This window comes from Hibiscus syriacus, unplaced genomic scaffold (assembly GCF_006381635.1).
Source record: "Hibiscus syriacus cultivar Baekdansim isolate YM2019G1 unplaced genomic scaffold, ASM638163v2 tig00109972_pilon, whole genome shotgun sequence".
In the NCBI taxonomy this organism is placed as follows: Eukaryota; Viridiplantae; Streptophyta; class Magnoliopsida; order Malvales; family Malvaceae; genus Hibiscus; species Hibiscus syriacus.
In genome coordinates, this window is record NW_024062543.1 from 1,473,354 (window position 1) to 1,492,387 (window position 19,034).

Genomic DNA, 19,034 nt, shown 5'->3' on the forward strand with positions numbered 1-19,034 from the left:
TGTTGATAAAATAATTTTTTAGAAGTTTAAATTATTTAAAAAATATATTGTTTATCTATACGTAGAATAAAACACAAATTAAATAAACAGAAAATTGTTGGCCTAAATCTCTATTTAATGATTATTTATTAATTGGAAATCTAAATTAATCATCTATTCTAATATTATAAATTATATATATTTTGATACATCTGAGGTAAATACCACATCTTAAGCGTTGATTATTAAAAATAACTAATAATATATTATTTGTGTTAATGCTATATTGAATTAAAATAAAATGTTTAATAAAGAATATTAAAAATAATAAAAAAATAAGTTTGATTGGATATGAAGAAACCCAAATATAAAATTCGATTGCTTTATTGTATTTATTTAATATTATACGGTCCCTGTACATTATAATAGTAAAATTGGATTTTTTAAATTATTGTCTGATGAGTTAAGTACTTAAATTTTAGAAAAACAAAAGGGTTTAATTATGTGTTCAGTCCCTATACTCTCACTTAATTCATCTCAAAGATTTAGAGTGTCTAATTTCGAGTAACTATGTTTATAGGATGTGTATGTATTGTTAATGACTAAAAAAATATTTTAAAAAAATATTATTTTTTTAATTTTAAATATTGGAGATTGTTTTATTAAGATGAATAAACATGAATTTTGAATATAGGTCATAAAATAGATATAAAAAATATAAACACTATGTTAGGAGGAATTAGGGTCGTAAACGAGTTAAGTTGAGTTCGAATATTGTTAAGCTCAGGGTCGTGGTTAGGTTGTTGGAGGTCCTGTGCAAATTTTTATAAAGGGGCCCTTAGATCTCGAACTTATTTTTCTGAAATAATAAAAAAATTACACTGTATCACACTGAGCAAACCTACTTGCATTGTTTTCCCAAAAATAATTTTTTGTTAACGAGATTCGAACTTAGGATCAACAAAGTCATGGGCCCAATGATTTAACCACTGTTTTATACCTATTTTTATGATTTTAATGGCAACAACTGATAGACATACTCAATTAGAGGCCCCTATTTTTTGGGCCCTACGCCGTCACGCACTTCGCACACCCTCAGCCACGCCCTTGGTTAAGCTCAACTCAACTTGAAAACTTGAAAATAGAATTTGGCTTGACTCGAAAACTTGTAAAAATTTTAAGCTTCATTCGAATTCAAAACCATGAATTGAAGCTTAGAAAAGCTTGAAATGGAAAAACTCATTAAGAACTCGAGTGAGCTCCAACTCGACTCAAGTATTTACCAAATTTTAATCGATTTAATCTCAAATAACTCACGATCTGTCTCGTCTCATTTACAAACCTAAGAGAAACAACTCTGACATACACCATAAAACGAACGTATAGAATATAAAAATCAACTTTTAAGTTTGCAAAGGATATAGGGACTGATAGAAAAATTAAAACAAAATACAATAATGTTTTTGAATAATAAGATGTAAAGATGAGTAATTTCATTTATAGTATATATTCCCCAAAAAAATCCATAAACTCGATCACTCTCTTCCTCTCTCTCCGGTCTCCACTCAAAATATAGGGGGAAATTACTAGAAACATCAGAAAATCTTGAAAATAGCAATTTTGATCAGATCAGAAACAGTTCGTAGCTGTATGCCTTAAGTGATTTTTTGTTTGGAAGAAAAAAATCTGATTAGAGTTTTGTAATCGAATTCAGAGGATAAAGAAATGCGCTTGATCTGCTTTCGGTTACGTTCCGAACACTTTCTAGTAAGTATTCGAACGGGAATCATTTTTTTTTGTTCTTTTTGAAGTGAAATAGTTTGGGTTTAATTTTCGACGAAAATTGCTTTCTTTTAACTGGTATGATAAGGTTTATTTTTAGGGTTCTTTTCATTAATTCATATTCTGTGTGGAAAATTATGTGGTTTCTGGTGTTTTGATTGGCTAGAATAGGGTTAGATCTGATCTATGCCCCGTGTAAGATTAACAAATAATTTCACGCTGTAATTTTTTTTACTATTTGTTCCTCTTTATTTATTTTATTAATAGATGACACTTATGATTTTAGCAGTGGAAAAATCAACATTTTTTTGGGAACAAGTAGGGTAAATAAGCTTTTGTTCAATAGAAAGAAAGCTCGTTTACAAATGTATGGTAAGAACTAACGATTTAAACAAACAATAAATTTTGGATATGTTTCAGAGAATCTGACATTGGATTTTAACTGTTCGAAGGCAACATATTCTATGTAGCTGATCTCACTTGTTTGAACTTTAAGTTAAGCCTTGGACTATTTGTCTTAACGGGTTTTTTCTTAACTGGAAATCTCTTTCTTGTTTCCTTGTTACACACATACATTGCTTTTTTTCTGACGCTCATATTCTGTATGCTGTATGAAGAAGTAATTGTTGCATTTGATTCCCATATGATTTCGATCTCTTGGAGCTTATAGTTATTTTCTCTGACCCTTGGCTATATGTTTTTTTCTTCTTTGGGAATCAATTAGGAAGCTAGGCGCTTGGATGAGATGGGCAGCTGGACTACGGAGTGTTTAGTGGATAGCCAATACTAGTTTCTATAAGGTTTACCTGACTGAATTATGGCATCTGCAAGCCTAGGAAATGGAGGAGTGGGTAGTTCCAGGTCCATTAATGGTTTCAAAAGTTCGTCTAGTTCTGTTGATTGGCTGGGGAGAGAAATGCTTGAAATGAGACTGAGGGACAAAGTGGAAAATGATGAAGACAGAGTAAGAAGCTCAATCTATAGTTCCTTAGTATTTTATTTTTAGATTTAACTTGTCAAAATTTCTTCTGAAGTAACTTTACAATGGCCATGCTTATTGAGAATATAGTAGCCTGATACTGAAACCTTGAACATAGGTTTACAATGTTTGCAAGATGCTTCTCTATTTGTAGATGATCCTTTATGTTTTATCCATGCAGGATAGTGAGCCAGATATAGTTGATGGAGTGGGTGCGAAACAGGACATGTGATAAGAACAACCATTGGCGGTCGAAATGGTCAATCAAAACAGGTTGAAAGAAAATAAATTAGCGTGCAAAATTTTCCTACCAAGATTCGATTTTTGTTTGGATTATTCTCAATCTACATCTATTTTTGGTTGGATCGACAGAATGTTAGTTATATTGCTGAGCATGCAGTTGGAACTGGTTCTTTCGGTGTTGTTTTCCAAGTAAGAAGTTCTATAATGTTCTTGATCATAAATATTTTATCGACTATGCTAAGTTGATTATAATCTTGAATGACTTGACCGTTTCCTGAAGGCAAAATGTCGTGAAACTGGAGAAATTGTTGCCATTAAGAAGGTTCTTCAAGATAAGCGCTACAAGAATAGGGAGTTGCAGATTATGCAAATGCTGGATCATCCAAATGTTGTTGCTCTTAAACATTTTTTTTTCTCAAAAACAGACAAGGAAGAGCTCTACCTCAATCTTGTTCTTGAGTATGTACCTGAAACTGTTCATCGAACAGCCAGAAGCTACAGCAGGATGAACACACGAATGCCTTTAATATATGTTAAACTCTATACTTATCAGGTGCTTCTTTGTCCTATTAAACATATTTTTATATGTTATATTGATATATGGAAAGATAGTGTTGGATCATGTTTCTCTCGCAATAGCCTTTTACTGAGTAATTGAGTGGTTCAGAATTGTTTCACATATGATATATTGTCGTGATTTATTTGGTCTTGCTGCTATATTATATGGTAATGGAATGAGAAGTCATTTTTCAATTTCTGGTTTGAACTATTACTAGATAGGTCAAATATTTCAGATTTTCTAGATATAAACTTACTTTTCTTTTCCTTTTCTTCAGTTTGAACTCTCAAAAGTTAGTATATTGGACAAATTTGTAGCTAATTGTCTCCTTCTTGATTGCAGATATGCAGAGCACTTGCCTATATACACAACTGCATTGGTATATGTCACCGTGACATTAAACCTCAGAATTTACTTGTAAGACACTTTTTTTAAGGAATCAAATTTTTGTTACAAAGTACATATTTGTCATGTAGTAATGTACACCTGCTTGTAACTGTATTGTTTGTTGTTCTAGCTGATCAAGTCTCTTGACCATATTGGGAATAACCTGAGATTTATTGACTGCTTTTACATGTTAATTATTTTTTGTTTTCTCCATGTGAGAAAGATGCTATCTGGTTAGAGATTTTATATGTGAAGTCCATACTTGGTTTTGTGAGACTCAACTTCTATGGTTTTTATCCAGGTGAATCCACATACGCATCAGTTGAAAATTTGTGATTTTGGGAGTGCGAAAGTGCTTGTAAGTTTTCATGAAATGGTAATTGTTTTGTTGTTGTCGGATCTTGTTTCATAACCTGAGTTTGCATGCATTATCTGTTTCAGGTGAAGGGAGAGCCCAATGTTTCTTACATCTGCTCGAGATATTATCGTGCTCCAGAACTCATATTTGGTGCTACTGAATATACAACTGCTATAGATATATGGTCTACTGGTTGTGTGATGGCTGAGTTACTTCTTGGACAGGTAATTTTAGACTAATTTGTTTAATAAGGTTACTGTTAAAATTTACTGTTCTCTTCATCGATCGTGTTTCTGATTGCTACCTTGCAATGCAGCCACTGTTTCCTGGTGAAAGTGGGGTCGACCAACTTGTTGAAATCATTAAGGTGATTGCATCTATCATTCCTTGTATAATTCTTTCGAGTACTTGCTTTTAATGCATGATTAATCTATTAATTACTTTTCACATTTGTTGACATTTGAAAAATCAATTGAAGTTTATTATATCTCAACAGTAAACCATAGGTTTTGATAATTATTAGACTTTTGCTTAAAACTTGGTTATGTGAACTCGGGGTGCTTTGATGAACATTCTAGATAACTTTACATTTTCTGATTTCCAAATGAGGTTTATACAGTGTTGCTTAATTTAATATTTTTTTCAATTATTCCTTTTCATAAATAGAAGAAAATTCAAGCCAAAAGTTTAAGGATTTGAGTATTTCATTTGCTGCGGAATGCAGTCTGTGTCAGAACAATTTCTTTGGCCCCCTATGCTGGCCTTCTGTCCATTGTTTTTGACAAAATGTTTGGAAACATGTACATCAAAGTTTCCCGAAGGATTTGATCGATAACATGTCTATGATTTTGAATGTTTTGTTTAGGTTTTGGGGACTCCAACCAGGGAGGAGATCAAGTGCATGAATCCAAACTACACTGAATTCAAGTTTCCCCAGATAAAGCCCCATCCATGGCACAAGGTGTGCGTGCCCTTCTCTCTTTTTTCATAATCTATGCTCTCCTTATCATAAGCTTTCCTATCGAACTCCATAATGCATTTTCTTGCAACAGGTCTTCCAAAAGCGTTTGCCTCCAGAAGCAGTGGACCTTGTCTGTAGGTTTTTCCAGTACTCTCCCAATTTGCGATGCACTGCTGTAAGTTATTGTTTATGCTGCATTGAGTGGTAACTTCAAAAATTATCATTCAGTAATCGGCCTTTTTATTTATCTCCCGAGCAGCTGGAGGCTTGCTTTCACCCATTCTTTGATGAACTGAGGGACCCGAACACTCGACTTCCCAATGGCCGTCCTCTGCCACCACTCTTCAATTTTAAGCCGCAAGGTGAGTTTTACTTGGTAGTTAAAAATACTTGAAAACAAATCATGCCATCAAGATACACAGCCGCATGTTTCGGTTCCGAGAAAGCAGATTTCTCGCTGCATATATGAATGCAATATCTTGAATACAATACGAATATTACAAAATCAAAACTCTATTTAACATGCATGGATGAATTCTTTCTCTACTCATCGTTCCCACTTAAATTGGCAGAGCTCGCTGGCGTCCCCCCTGACGTTGTGAAGAAACTTATTCCGGAGCATGCTCGGAAGCAGAATTTATTCATGGCGCTGCATACTTAGTAACCTTTCCGAGTTTCTACGAGCCAATATCCGTGCCACGCCATTTTCTTTTGCGTCATCGTATATGTAATCATGTAAAAAGAAGAAAAATGTCCCATACCCGTATCATCATCGTTCATCGTTGCTTTGATTGCTGAAGGACCTGGCTTTTTTATTTTTTTTGTTCTTGTTAAATTCTGAAGACTGCTTTTAATTTCTATAACCTTCTATGTATACTTATTTGTTTTGCTATGTTCATCTCACTGTCTCTATAATGTGGCATTCTATAAATCTAGAATTCAAATTTTAATATTTATATATATTTTGGTTTAATTTGATAAAACTGAAAGGAATGTTTTGTGTTAGGATTCAATTACATCGTCCAAACTAAAAATTTTATACCTTTTTAAGATCGGTAGTTGAAGTAAAAGATTAATAATAAGAAATGAGAAGATTCACCGAAGAAAATAAAAGTTAATCTTAGCTTTTTAATCTACGATTTAAAGATATTCACGCTTTGTAATTTGACATACGCGATGTTCGAACTTAAAATTTCAAAAATTATAATAAATACCTTCACCATTGTAGTTGCTTAATTCATGCATAAAATGTGTAAATTGATGTGATGTATGGATATTAAAGGACAGATTTGTTATTAGAGCAGTCAAATTATGTAAAATTAACGGAAAGCATTAAAGCAGCAATCAATATCCTTGATTTGAAAATCAACTTTGTACAGAAAAGAACCGACGAGAATTACATTATTGTTTCGGGGGACCAATTTGTCGGAATTTGAAACTAAGAGACCTCTTTTTTACTGGGGTGAAAATAGAATTGGAAGAATGTCAAAGTGGTTTTTGCATTCAGCCAAAAACAACGGTGAGTTCGGTTTACCCTTTCGAGACTTGGAAATTACAGTGGCAAATACAAAACGAAGAGCAGCACACGGTAAAGTCAGCACACCTTTTCTACTGAAATCACTGCTACTTCAATGGCCGCATCTCTATATAACTATAAGGTAGTTCATGTCGACGTTAAAGACTCGCATCTTTATATTCATGACACTCGAATTCGATTTTTTTGAATTAATCAATCTGATATCCGATCTATTGACCGATTAATCCAATCGAATAGAGTCGAGGTAAGTTTACTCTATTCACTAGGTTAATGGTTCGTACTCGAATCTTTAAAAACTGTCACGGATGTAAGCCCATAAAATGAATTTTCAGTAACGGCTGTTCCCGTTTGCAGATTCGGAAGAAACAAGAGCAAAGACGGCATGGCCTTTACGACCATTAATCTATCTCCTTCTCCTAAGCTTGCTATCGACACCAATAGCTTCAACAATGGCTTTTCTGCTTCTCGACTTTTTCACGGTTCCTTTTTACCATCAAAATCGCTCCTCGGGGCTTCTTCTTTCTCAGCGGGATCCCTCAGTTTCACCTTCGATCATCGTAGATCGACTCGGCCCCTCTGCGGCGGCTCACAATGGTCATCTTCTGCCTTCCGGCGCTTTTCCCTGAAATCAGAGCTCTCCGTTTCGGTCGATGGCCATGGCAGTAACGGTGCTTCCGGTATGATGAGAACTACTCTGAAACACCCTTTTCCCATTAATTTATATATTTTTCCATTTTTCTGAAGCACCTTTAAATATTAATCTGCCAAATTTAAATTTAATTGACATGTTTTCGACTGTGCTTTGATCTTTAAATCGGATGGAGTTAATAGTACAGGTAATGGGAGTGTAATTAAACCAGTTCCAAGTAATATTATGATCAAACCCGTAGGACAAATGTTAAAGCAGATGATTTTGAAGTAAGTGAAAAATTAATCTAAACTGTGCTGCCTTTGGCTAAATGCAACAGCGGAGAGAGTGGTGGTTCTAGTTATTGGTGGAGGGGGAAGAGAACACGCCCTTTGCTATGCGTTGCAGCGGTCGCCGTCTTGCGACGCCGTCTTCTGTGCTCCTGGCAATGCCGGGATTTCCGCCTCCGGGAATGCAACTTGTATTCCTGACCTCGACATCTCGGATAGCTCAGCCGTGATTTCGTTTTGCCGCAAATGGAGTGTCGGTTTGGTTGTTGTTGGACCGGAGGCACCCCTTGTTTCGGGTCTTGCTAATGACTTGGTGATGGCGGGGATCCCCACATTTGGCCCTTCAGCTGAGGCTGCTGCCTTGGAAGGTTCTAAGAACTTCATGAAGACTATATGTGAAAAATATGGGATTCCAACAGCTAAGGTTTTGTCTCAATTCTTTTGCAAAAACTATGCTTATTACACATTATCAGACATGTTTGCTATTGAATTAATGCTCTTTTTAAATATTTGGTTTAGTATCGAACGTTTTTGGATGCATCGGCTGCGAAGCAATACATTGAAGAGCAAGGAGCACCTATTGTTATCAAAGCAGATGGACTGGCTGCTGGAAAAGGAGTTACAGTTGCTATGACGTTGGAGGAGGCGTTCGAAGCTGTCGATTCGATGCTTGTAGAGGGTGTTTTTGGTTCCGCAGGTTGCTGTGTCATTGTCGAAGAATTTCTTGATGGAGAAGAAGCATCGTTCTTTGCCCTTGTGGATGGCGAGAATGCCATACCGCTTGAGTCTGCTCAAGACCATAAACGGGTTGGAGACGGTGACACCGGTCCAAATACTGGTGGGATGGGGGCATACTCCCCTGCACCAGTCTTAACTAAAGAACTTCAATCTGTGGTCATGGAATCTATTATTCTCCCTACGGTGAAGGGCATGTCAATGGAGGGATGCAAATTTGTCGGTGTTCTATACGCCGGACTAATGATTGAGAAGAAGTCCGGCTTACCTAAACTAATAGAGTATAATGTTCGGTTTGGAGATCCGGAGTGTCAGGTCAGTGATAGGCTGGTTTATGTGCTATCTTCAAAGCTTTTCAACGAGGCAATAGATTCTTAAATGGTGTTTGCTGTGGTTTGCTCTGCAACAGGTTCTGATGGTTCGCTTAGAGTCCGACCTCGCAAAAGTTCTGCTAGGAGCGTGTAGAGGAGAGCTAAAAGGGGTGACGCTGAACTGGTCCCCTGGATCAGCCATGGTCGTAGTAATGGCAAGCAAGGGCTACCCCGGCTCATACGAGAAAGGGACCGTGATTAGGAACCTTGAGGAAGCAGAACATGTTGCTCCTTCGGTCGAGATATTCCATGCCGGAACTGCACTCGATTCAGATGGAAATTTCATTGCTACTGGTGGTCGTGTTCTCGGGATTACTACTAAAGGCAAAGATCTTGAAGAAGCAAGGGACAAAGCTTACCTAGCAGTCGAAGAAATCAACTGGCCGGAAGGATTCTACCGGAAGGATATTGGATGGAGAGCACTTCCTCAAAAGCAATTTGCTTAGAGTTACATCAAAATCTCTCCTATATAATAACTGGCTCTTACCCCAATTGCAAAATGAAATTACCTCAAATTAAATTTCCAAAGAATAGCATACCTAAAGTTTATACTTGTTCTGGTGCATGCTGGTAAATCAGAATTTATTCACTGCGAACATAGGAATTCATTGTTTCAACTGTCGGTTCTTTAGATATATGTATCGTATAATGTACATAATTTTTTTTCACAAATCTATAAATCTCGTCTTCAACTTGGCAATTTATATGAATCAAGTTTCAAAACGAAGGATAAATGGAAAACGAAAGCTCACACCACAGATATGTATAGAGGAAGGAAATAAAAGATCCTTCTTTACCGTCTTACCCTTCTTTGGGTAGCAAATAACCCAAGTATAAAGATTATGTACCTATCTTTCAGTTCTTCGGTCTGATGGTCAATATGCTACTTGATTGATTCCGCTGCTTTATTCCGGCATATGGTTCCTGTGACTGGGACTATCCGGTTTATCGAGCCTTCCACTTGTAGAAGGGCTACCTCTCCTAGAAGACCCTCCACTTGGATAAGCCATGCAGTCATCGCAGCAGCAAGGACATCCATGGTATCCATTCCCCATGTTATGTCTGCCTACCGGATAGACTCGGTTTACCGGAACATGACCGTGCCCCATGGTGCCCCTTGTGAAGTCGTGTGGCCAATCTGGGGATGTTCTTGGAGATTGGATGCCATAGGGTTGTGGTTGCTGGTGGTTTTGTTGATAATGATGATGTTGCTGGTAAACTTGGTGATTACTATGGTTGTTATTACTTTGCAGGTGGAGGTTGTAAAGGCTAGGAGAACTGCGGACTTTAGGCATGGGGGGTTTGTTATGTTGGTTTGAACTTAAAACTGATGGCTCCATGGGGTAAGAGCTAGCCATAGCATCCGGAGAAGCTGCTCTAGGGGAAGTGCAAGCAGAGATGCTGAAATTGGAGCGGTTTGGGTTGACAGGGGTTTGTCTTCCACTAGTGTTATTTGAACTCGGACGAGGTATGCCATTGATGGCTTCTATGTACCGCTGCTCGATGGCGTAGGGATCGGCAGGGTTCGTCTGGTTCTCAACTACGATCGGGTTCGAAGGGAACAAAAAAACACGTAGTTTCGGAGTTCCTTCACTTTCGAGACGATGATACTCATCAACCATATGTTTGACATCCTCATCGGATTTTACAGTTACCAAGGCATCAAGTTCTTCAGGGATAACCGGGAACTTCAGAATCACGTCGCCTTCAACCATACCGTTCACCTTCTTCTTCAATTCTGTCACGTACAGGGAAAATGTCACTTTAAAAAATGGATTTTACAAAAAAAAAAGCTGATTTCTTCAGCTTTTAAGATATTCACATATTGCTATGATTCTTTTTCCTACAAATCTGAAGAGGATAAAGCTTACTAAGATTTGAAATTTGGCCAAAATGCCAACATAAAGCTACTATAAACACTAACTGTGGTTTTTCGACTACAGCTTAGAAATAGAAGTGATCAATCCAAGATATGATAGCTTAAACAATGGAAAAGTGATTAGACAGAGCAATTTTTGAATTCTAAATCAATCTAAAGTATCAAAGAGCTAAGTACTAGTAGTTATTTCAAAATGAAAACGAAGGTGAAGCAAATATTGGAAAAACTATAAATGTCAATGACCAAATTACCATTGGAATAAGTCGAGTTGGCATAAAACTTAACTAGGATGAAACGAGGACAAACCTGAAAATTTGATATCCCCCGGGACCGCCACCATTCGAGTCTCTCCACCAACGTACTTGAGTTTACCGTCGCTTGATCTGGGCAATATTTTCCCGCCATAGCTGCAAAGAAACTTTAGCCTATTCTTTGGCGAGCAAGGAATCATCGGCGAGCAAGGATTCATAGGCGATGAAGGAGTCATCGGGGACGAGGGATTTATCGGTAATGAAGCCAACCCTTCATCGCTACCAACGGTTTCGCTCACCGTCATTTGAGTCGCCTCTCCAAGTGGTTTAACTGGGGGATTCGTTGCTTCTCAATGTCGTATCCGATCGCCAAATCTATTTCTGTCGGCGTTTTCCTCCATACTCTACGATTTTTAATGAAAAACAATTTTATTGAAACATATTACAATATGATTCAATATAAAGAAATAAAGGCATATTAATCAATGTAATAAACTACAACCGAAAATTCATAAAGCTTCGGAAACAATAGAAAATTCACATTTCAAAAATGAATACGCGGTTGGAACAATTAGACGGTTTAAATTGTGATGAGAAATCAGAGATGTTCCTTAATTTCAATGCAGAGAATAATATTGATTTAAACAAATATTTTTAATCAACTGCAAATTAACGTCTCCAATTCTGTTAAGAAAACCTTTCCGCTAACACCAGAAAGTTGATTGAATTGAATTAAAACTCACCGATTCCAGTTCCGGCCGCTTCGATCTACCGGTTTACTTAATTATAGCAATTGCCTCCTTCAAAATCTGTTGCCGTTGCAATCAAATTAATATATGTGCATATATTTTGAGCGGATAATATCACAGAGAATCTTCCTTTACATTTCCAGAAAAAAAAAAGTCAGTTTAAGCAAGCATTTCTAAAATTAAAAAGATATTAAATTAAATTTAGCAAATCTTAATAAAGAAGTTATAGAACTGAATGAAATTACTGTTTGGATGGCGAGAACTGAGTCAGAATTGTAGCAGAGCAAAAACGATATTTTCCTTTTAGAGAAAATGATGAATAACAGGAAAATAGGTCAGCAAACAAAAATAGTAAATAAAAGGCTTAATATCTAAAATGGCCCCTCTAATTTAGTGAAAAGTTTCACTTTAGTTCTTTTACTATGTATTCGATTAGTTTAACCCTTCAACTTTCGATTTATTATCGATCTAGCTCTTTGACATTATCTAGGGTATAAATGGACCGGACTTAAACGAATAAGCATGTGTTTATGTTGTTTATTCATTTTTCAAGACGATCATGTTCGTTTGTTTAATTTTAAAGATTTCTGTGTTTGGCTCATTTAGCATTCTTGAACATGCTCATTTAATGTTCTTGAACATGCTCATTTAATGTTCATGAATATATTCGTTTATGTTCGTCAACATGTTTGTTCATATGGTTCGTTTATATGTTCGTTTATGCTGTTTTAATTTTTGCTCTGGGTCCCTATAATGGCCGAGACAACCCTGCCGAGTAATATGGGTGGATGCGCTAAGCCTTATAAGGGGTCAAGCACGTTAAAAAGATGATTAAATTTAATGTAATAAAATTAGCTGACCCTATTTCCATATGTAATGGGATGAGGGGGAGGTAAGATAGTAGGCTGTGCCCCAACGCCAAGTTAAGAGCAGCTTCCGTAGAAAGACATCCGGTAGTCAGAATTAAATTTAATGTAATGTGTTAAGAAAAAAATTATTATTTTTAAATAAAAATATTAAAATTTTATATTTTATTCTTAAATTTATGTATTCATCACTGTCGGATAATACCGACGATTGGTACAACAACATGCAAGGTATTGCTTTCTACATAAAGAAGAGACGAGTATAAAATTTAATAAATTGAAGGAGATTTCCAAATGATGAATGTTTTGTTTTCTTTGAAACCTGAGTCCAAATAAAAACAAGAGTATCCTATGCTCAAGATTTACACGATAATGCTGCCAAATTTTGGACTTTATAATAAAACTGAATTTCTTCTTGCGTGTCTAAATAGATTTCACATGTCATTCAATGGCCTTGTCTTGTCTATTTGATTCTCGGTTGCATTCTCTGTATCTTTTAATAAAATAAAAACGATAAAATCATCTTTCAATTACTTACACCTGAACCCGATCCGATTCTACCCGAAATAATAAAAAAATTATTTTATTCAATAAAACAGTTATTATGAAACGATTCAATCCGATGTCGGAAACTCAAGATACGTTCATTTTTGTGAACAAAACGCATGCAGAAATCCATATACGTGATTAATACAAGATTTTACAAATATTATGAATTGTCAATAATTTTATTAATTATTTGTAATATAATTTAATATATGATTTATTATCTTTTAGATTAGATTTATTATTTTATTAAGAATTAAGATATAGTAAAAATATATTTAATTGATTATTATTTTATTAGAAATTAGGATATAATCAAAATATTATCTTTATTTTATTATTATTTTATTGAGTAGTTACTTAGATTCATGAAACTCCTCATCTTATATAAATAAGGCTCAATTCACCATTGTAAATCAGATTTCTTTGATAAATAATATAACTAGAGTTCGTTTTTTCAAGTGTTGATTGCCTTCTGCCTTTGAAGCATTTTTCATCTTTAAATTCTTCAAGTTCTTCGTGAGGGAGATTTTCACACTCCACTCCGGTTTGTCTTCTCATTGCGATTAGGAGGGCTAGTTAGAGCTGATTATCGAGTTTTCCTAGTAAATTGAGATTAGGAAGATTTGTAGGACAACTATCTATCAATCACAATCATCATCTTCATCATCCAAACAACATACACGACTACCTCCATCCAAAACAAAGAGTGATTTTGTCGAAACCCTAATTTTAGCTAAGTCATCATATCTTTATTTTCTTTATCCTTGATTACCTTATTATTTTAATCTTAATTATTCTCATATTAATATTTAGTTTTTTTTCTTAATTTTACAAAAACTATTCCCAATTTAGAACCTTAGTTTACGACAAGCCCTAATACATCTTCCATCTCGTTCTTTGATTGAAGTTCCATAGGCTTGATTCTTAAAAAATAAGCTACTTTCATCACAATCTATCAATCGATATCATATTTGGATCAATTTTTGAAGAAAATTAAGCAATCTTTTTTGTTCTTGCGTACATCAACGTCAAGATACCCCACAGAGCTAGTTCGCAACGAGTGATCATTTTCAGATTATTTTTACATTATTTTTTTTTCAATTTCTTCTTGTTAGTTTGTTATTTTTAATAAAAAATCAAACAAGAAAAAAATCAAACAAGAAAAAGGCAAAAAAAAAGAAAAGCAAAAAAATCTCAGAAAAAACAAATAAAGGAATTTGGAGTTGATTTTTTTACAAGTGCATTATTCATCCCAATAGTGGTTTATAGTCAAAAATTCAGGTAAATCGGGCATCAATAGATCACTCAAAAGCGTCATTTAAATTTGTTCAGTAAATTTAGGGTTCTTCATTGAAATAATTTCTAGAAACTTCTACTAAAGGAATTTTGATCTAAAATTTTGCAGGTGTATTTCTCATTACAAGAACGTTCTCAACTAAAAAACGTGAGACCATTTTAACATCAACAACCCCTTCAAACATGTTGATAAAAAATGATAGAATTAGGATTTCTTCGTTCAAGAATTTCTACTGTAATACCCCAAATTTTGTCTAGTGACTAAAGTGTAAGTTTTGAAAGTTTAGTGGCTAAGTTATAAACTTTGAAAAGTTTAGGGATCAAAATTTTAATTTTTAAAAGTTATATATTTTAGCTTGTAAATGAAAAGTTTGGATTACTACAGAGATTTTAGTGGGAATCAAATTTTGGTACGGGAATTGAGTTAAAAGCTATAAAGCAGTAAAGTTCGGTATTAAAATCAAATATTCAGATCGAATTGGAATTTTACGAAAATTTGAAGGATGTTATAAAATGGTTGGAAATATTATTTTAATATTTTATATCAGAGAAATTTAGCTCAGAAATGTGAAATTTTTAATATTTGACCGAAACAGTGGAATTTAGTGACTAAAATGCAATTTTTGAAAATTTTATGTAAAATTTCCTAAATCAAAGTCAAGTTGTTCATCTTTGACTGGAAGATGATAAGGTTTATGTGGTTTGGTATTAATGTAAATATCAAGTTAATTAAGGGTAAATTAGTAAAGATATTTTAATTTTAAGGGTAAATTGGTAATTTAGTATTTAATGAATTTTTAATTCATTAAATTATAAAGAAAGTTGAAGAAACTATGAAGGATATTTTTTCATCTTCAGCAGAATGGTAGTGAGTTTCTCCCAAAGGTAAAAAAATATTTTTGTTTTTCATTTTTGAGTAATTTTCTTAGGATTTTGAGTTATGCCGTAAAATAGAAAATTGTTCTACATGAAATTCTCGATCATTTGGTACCAAAATTTCATGGAGAAGATAAATGTGTGATGAGATTTTATGATTTGGAGTTATACAGAGTTTAGTGGTTTTAAATAATTGGTTGTAAGAATTGATGAATAACCTAAGGATGCAAATTAAGGAAAACAATTTAGATTTTTGAATCTGACAGTGGGTTTGAAAATTCACCAGAAATTATATAAAAATTATTTAAAGTTTATTTTTTTATCAATCTAGTTTTGTTTAAAACAAACAGGGATCAATTTCAAGATATATACAAAAAGATATGATTTTTTAACCGATGTAAGGTTAGAAAAATGGGATTCTGCATAAAATAGATTTGATCGGTCAAATTTTAAAATTTACCATAAATTGTACAAAATGAACTAGAATGAGTTATTTATATGGATAGATTTGTATTCGAGTCTAGTTTTCAATGGAATAAACAGAATTAAATTTCAGTGTGTATATCAATACAAAATATTGATTCTTTAAAGGTAGTGCGAGTTGTCTGATTTTGGAAATTATTTTGAAAATGTATTTATGTTAGTACAATACTAACATATGTATCGATATGAATTTATGATTTTGTACAGATCGTGATTGACTATGTGTTCAAAGAAAATAGAATATAAAAAGGAATAAATTGGAGCATAGTGAATCAAAATCTTTTGGAATTATAAAGTGTCATGGTGACTGCAATACATGCATAACACTGTACATATATGTTTTATACATCATCAGAAAGACTTGTGATAAGTATACCTTGTTTTATCAGCATGAAATTTTGACATGGATGTTTTGGGTATGAACTGCCCTAATGTTTGTTTCATGGTTATACGTTGCCATGGATGATTTAATTCATGACTAAATGCCTAAGTATGTTATTGAGGTTTAGTGGTATTAATGGCATGCCATAGAGTCTAGCAACTATGAAAATTTAAGTAGTACTAATGTGTATAGTGAAGACACATAGTACAAGTTAGGTGGGCAAGACCCGACCTCAGCACTATGGTGCAATTTATTAGGTAAGCATGGCTCGACCTTAGCGTTATTATACAATTTTTTACTCTTATACCGGGTTCCTCGTAGATTAATAAATTGGGCTATAGTTATTGATTAAATAGTTATATTTATAACATGTCATGTTGATTTTGGCAGGTAAGAAAATGTTATGGTATTTGATGATGACATTTAAATTTTATGCATGGAAGGATTGTTATTATCTTAATTGCCTCACTAAGTATATACTTAGCGTGTGATGATTTTCACTCGTAGGTAAACATCAGGAGTAGAAGTAAGGAGTACAGAGCAACATCAAACATCGAGGAGTGTAATACAATATCAGTAAGACATCCTTTGATGTGATTCTGACTTATTTAGTGGCATGCACTTATAAATGTCCTAGTTGCTCTGTTAACTATTTTGGAAATTGTTGTAATGGCTAAACTAAACTCTGTTTTACTATATTTCATCATGGATGATATTATTTAGTATTACTTTTATAAATGGACGTATTTGATATTTAAATATTATACATAAATTTCATGTGATTTATTCTTTTATATTTTATATTATAATTGGGAGAAAATAAATTTCAAACCACTTTTAAATTGGTAATGTTTTAAGTAAATCATGTGACATCTATAACCTATATTGGTATAAGTATACGGTTGTAGGTGTTACATCTACAATATATTACTGAAGGTATTTAGGGATAAACATTTACAAGTTGTTTCTACACTAAAAGACAGACCTCCAAAAAAAATTTAGGTCATTTGGACATCGGAAACCCCTTCAAACACATTGCTTAAGTTAATCTTGCGTTTTTGGGTTTTTCAAGTTTGCTTCCAACTTTTTTCTTATTCTTATAGCTTTATGTTTATTTGTTTTTTTTCCTTCTTTGTCCTTTTACATCATCTAACACGTTATTGTTCTTGAGTTAGTAGGATTAAAAGAGTTTGCATAATTCTTCTTCTTTGCATTCTCGTTCAATTAGAGTCTTACCTTTTGTTTGACTTCTTAGAGCTACTAAGTATTTCTTTTGTCTTTGTTAGAGATTGAACTATGATACGAATATTTTGTAGAAATTCTTGAACAAAGAAACCCTAATTTTGTCTATTTTTTATCAACACATTTGAAGGTGTTATTCATTTTAAAATATTCCAATTTTTTATTAAAGAACGTTCTTATGATGAGTAATAAGCTTGTAAAATTTTAGATCAAAATTCCTTTAGTATAAATTTCTGGAATTTTTTTCAACGAAAAACCCTAAATATGTCAGAAAAATTTGAACGACACATTTAAAGGGTATATTAATGTTCGATTGACCTGAATTTTTTATTGGAGACCACTCTTGGATGGAGAATGTACATGTAAAAAAATTCAACTCCAAATTCTTTCGTTTTCTTTTTCTAGGATATTTTTTTCTTTTTTCCAATTTTTTTTATCTTTTTATCTTTTCTTTTTAATTTTTTTAATTTTATTTTATTTTCTTTTTGATGAAAACAACAAACTAACAAGAAGAAATTGAAACTAAATTAAAATAATACAAAATGAATCTGAAAACGATCACTAGTCGCGAACTAGCTCCGTTTGGGTACATTGACGTTGATGCACACAAAAACAAGCAAGATTGCTTGATTTTCTCCAAGAAACGATCCAAATCTGATACCAATTGATAGAAGATGACAATTGCTCAAATGCATAACTTTAAGAAAGAACAACACTCCATTTAATTACCCATACCACTTAATAATCCTACCGAAATACTCCCTCTGTCTATTAAATTTATTCATTGTTGACTTTTTCAGCTAATTTTTTTAACTTTGACTTATTATTATTTAAAATTTGTTATTGATAAAGTTATAAAAAATATTTTAAAAACCTTTAATCAAATAAATTTTAAATATATATTTTATAAAATTTAATTATTTAAAATAATTAAAATAATCCTACTCAAAATTTAAAAATTTTGACATTTAAAAAATTAATAATTGATACTTTTAATGGAACTAAAATAGTACATCTTAACTAAACTTATACATACAAAAACTTATTTATTAACCATTACAAATTTAAAACCTCAATCGTACTATCGAATTATGATCTCATCAGTACAAATCAAACGATTTTAGTGGTAAAAGAAATATTGTTAATCATTGAAATTTCGAATTTGAACATAAAAAATATTAATAATATAAACATTCAATATCAAATAATTGAAAATTATATTTAAATAAATACAACCATGTAGATACTAAAAAAACTATGGTCTCATCAGCAAATTTATGTATTGTATTATATTAGATATTATTATCTATTATGGTCTTGATTTATTTGATATTGGGTTAAACGTAGGATGAGCATGGGATTCGAACTCGATAGGTTTTGACCCGACTCGATCCGATAGATTTCAACCCGACCAAAATTTATCGGGTCGGATTTTTTTAAAAATTTTGAGTTCGGTTCGGATTGAGTGTTTTTAAAGGTGATGTTTAGGTCGGGTTGGATTCATGTTTAGGGTAAAAATACCCGTCCTGATCCAACCCAAAAAAAATATAATTTTACCTTATATATTTAGGAATAATTAAAATAATATCTTCCATATTTTTTTCAATTAAATCATTATTTTTATTTAATAAAAGTGTATACAGAAAATTCCC

General features: G+C 33.3%; 3 protein-coding genes across 4 annotated transcripts; 2 read left to right on the forward strand and 1 right to left on the reverse strand.

The window, feature by feature from the left end:
- The first annotated feature begins 2,181 nt into the window (after window positions 1-2,181).
- On the forward strand, window positions 2,182-6,067 carry LOC120211447 (shaggy-related protein kinase kappa-like). Its single transcript, XM_039209977.1, is given in 14 exon segments — window positions 2,182-2,285; window positions 2,486-2,725; window positions 2,922-2,958; window positions 2,961-3,013; window positions 3,113-3,172; window positions 3,264-3,536; window positions 3,885-3,959; window positions 4,231-4,287; window positions 4,371-4,511; window positions 4,604-4,654; window positions 5,153-5,248; window positions 5,340-5,423; window positions 5,508-5,610; window positions 5,821-6,067. Coding segments are annotated over 13 exon segments (1,266 nt in total). The 5' UTR covers window positions 2,182-2,285; window positions 2,486-2,578; the 3' UTR covers window positions 5,910-6,067.
- A 1,073-nt stretch (window positions 6,068-7,140) lies between these two features.
- On the forward strand, window positions 7,141-9,271 carry LOC120211446 (phosphoribosylamine--glycine ligase-like). Its single transcript, XM_039209976.1, has 4 exons — window positions 7,141-7,462; window positions 7,754-8,127; window positions 8,223-8,753; window positions 8,848-9,271. The coding sequence occupies exons 1-4, from the start codon at window positions 7,168-7,170 to the stop codon at window positions 9,253-9,255; spliced, it is 1,608 nt and encodes a 535-aa protein (XP_039065907.1). The 5' UTR covers window positions 7,141-7,167; the 3' UTR covers window positions 9,256-9,271.
- A 148-nt stretch (window positions 9,272-9,419) lies between these two features.
- LOC120211448 lies at window positions 9,420-12,013 on the reverse strand. 2 transcript variants are annotated; one of them, XM_039209978.1, is made up of 4 exons: window positions 11,934-12,013; window positions 11,683-11,817; window positions 10,995-11,343; window positions 9,420-10,547 (listed from the first exon to the last, which is right to left on the reverse strand). In XM_039209978.1, exons 3-4 carry the CDS (start codon window positions 11,242-11,244, stop codon window positions 9,715-9,717), a joined length of 1,083 nt encoding a protein of 360 aa, XP_039065909.1. In that variant the 5' UTR covers window positions 11,245-11,343; window positions 11,683-11,817; window positions 11,934-12,013; the 3' UTR covers window positions 9,420-9,714. The 2 variants fall into 2 exon arrangements, with proteins under 2 accessions (XP_039065909.1, XP_039065910.1); XM_039209979.1 differs by having other exon boundaries at window positions 11,683-11,748; window positions 11,934-11,995.
- Between the last annotated feature and the right edge of the window lie 7,021 nt (window positions 12,014-19,034).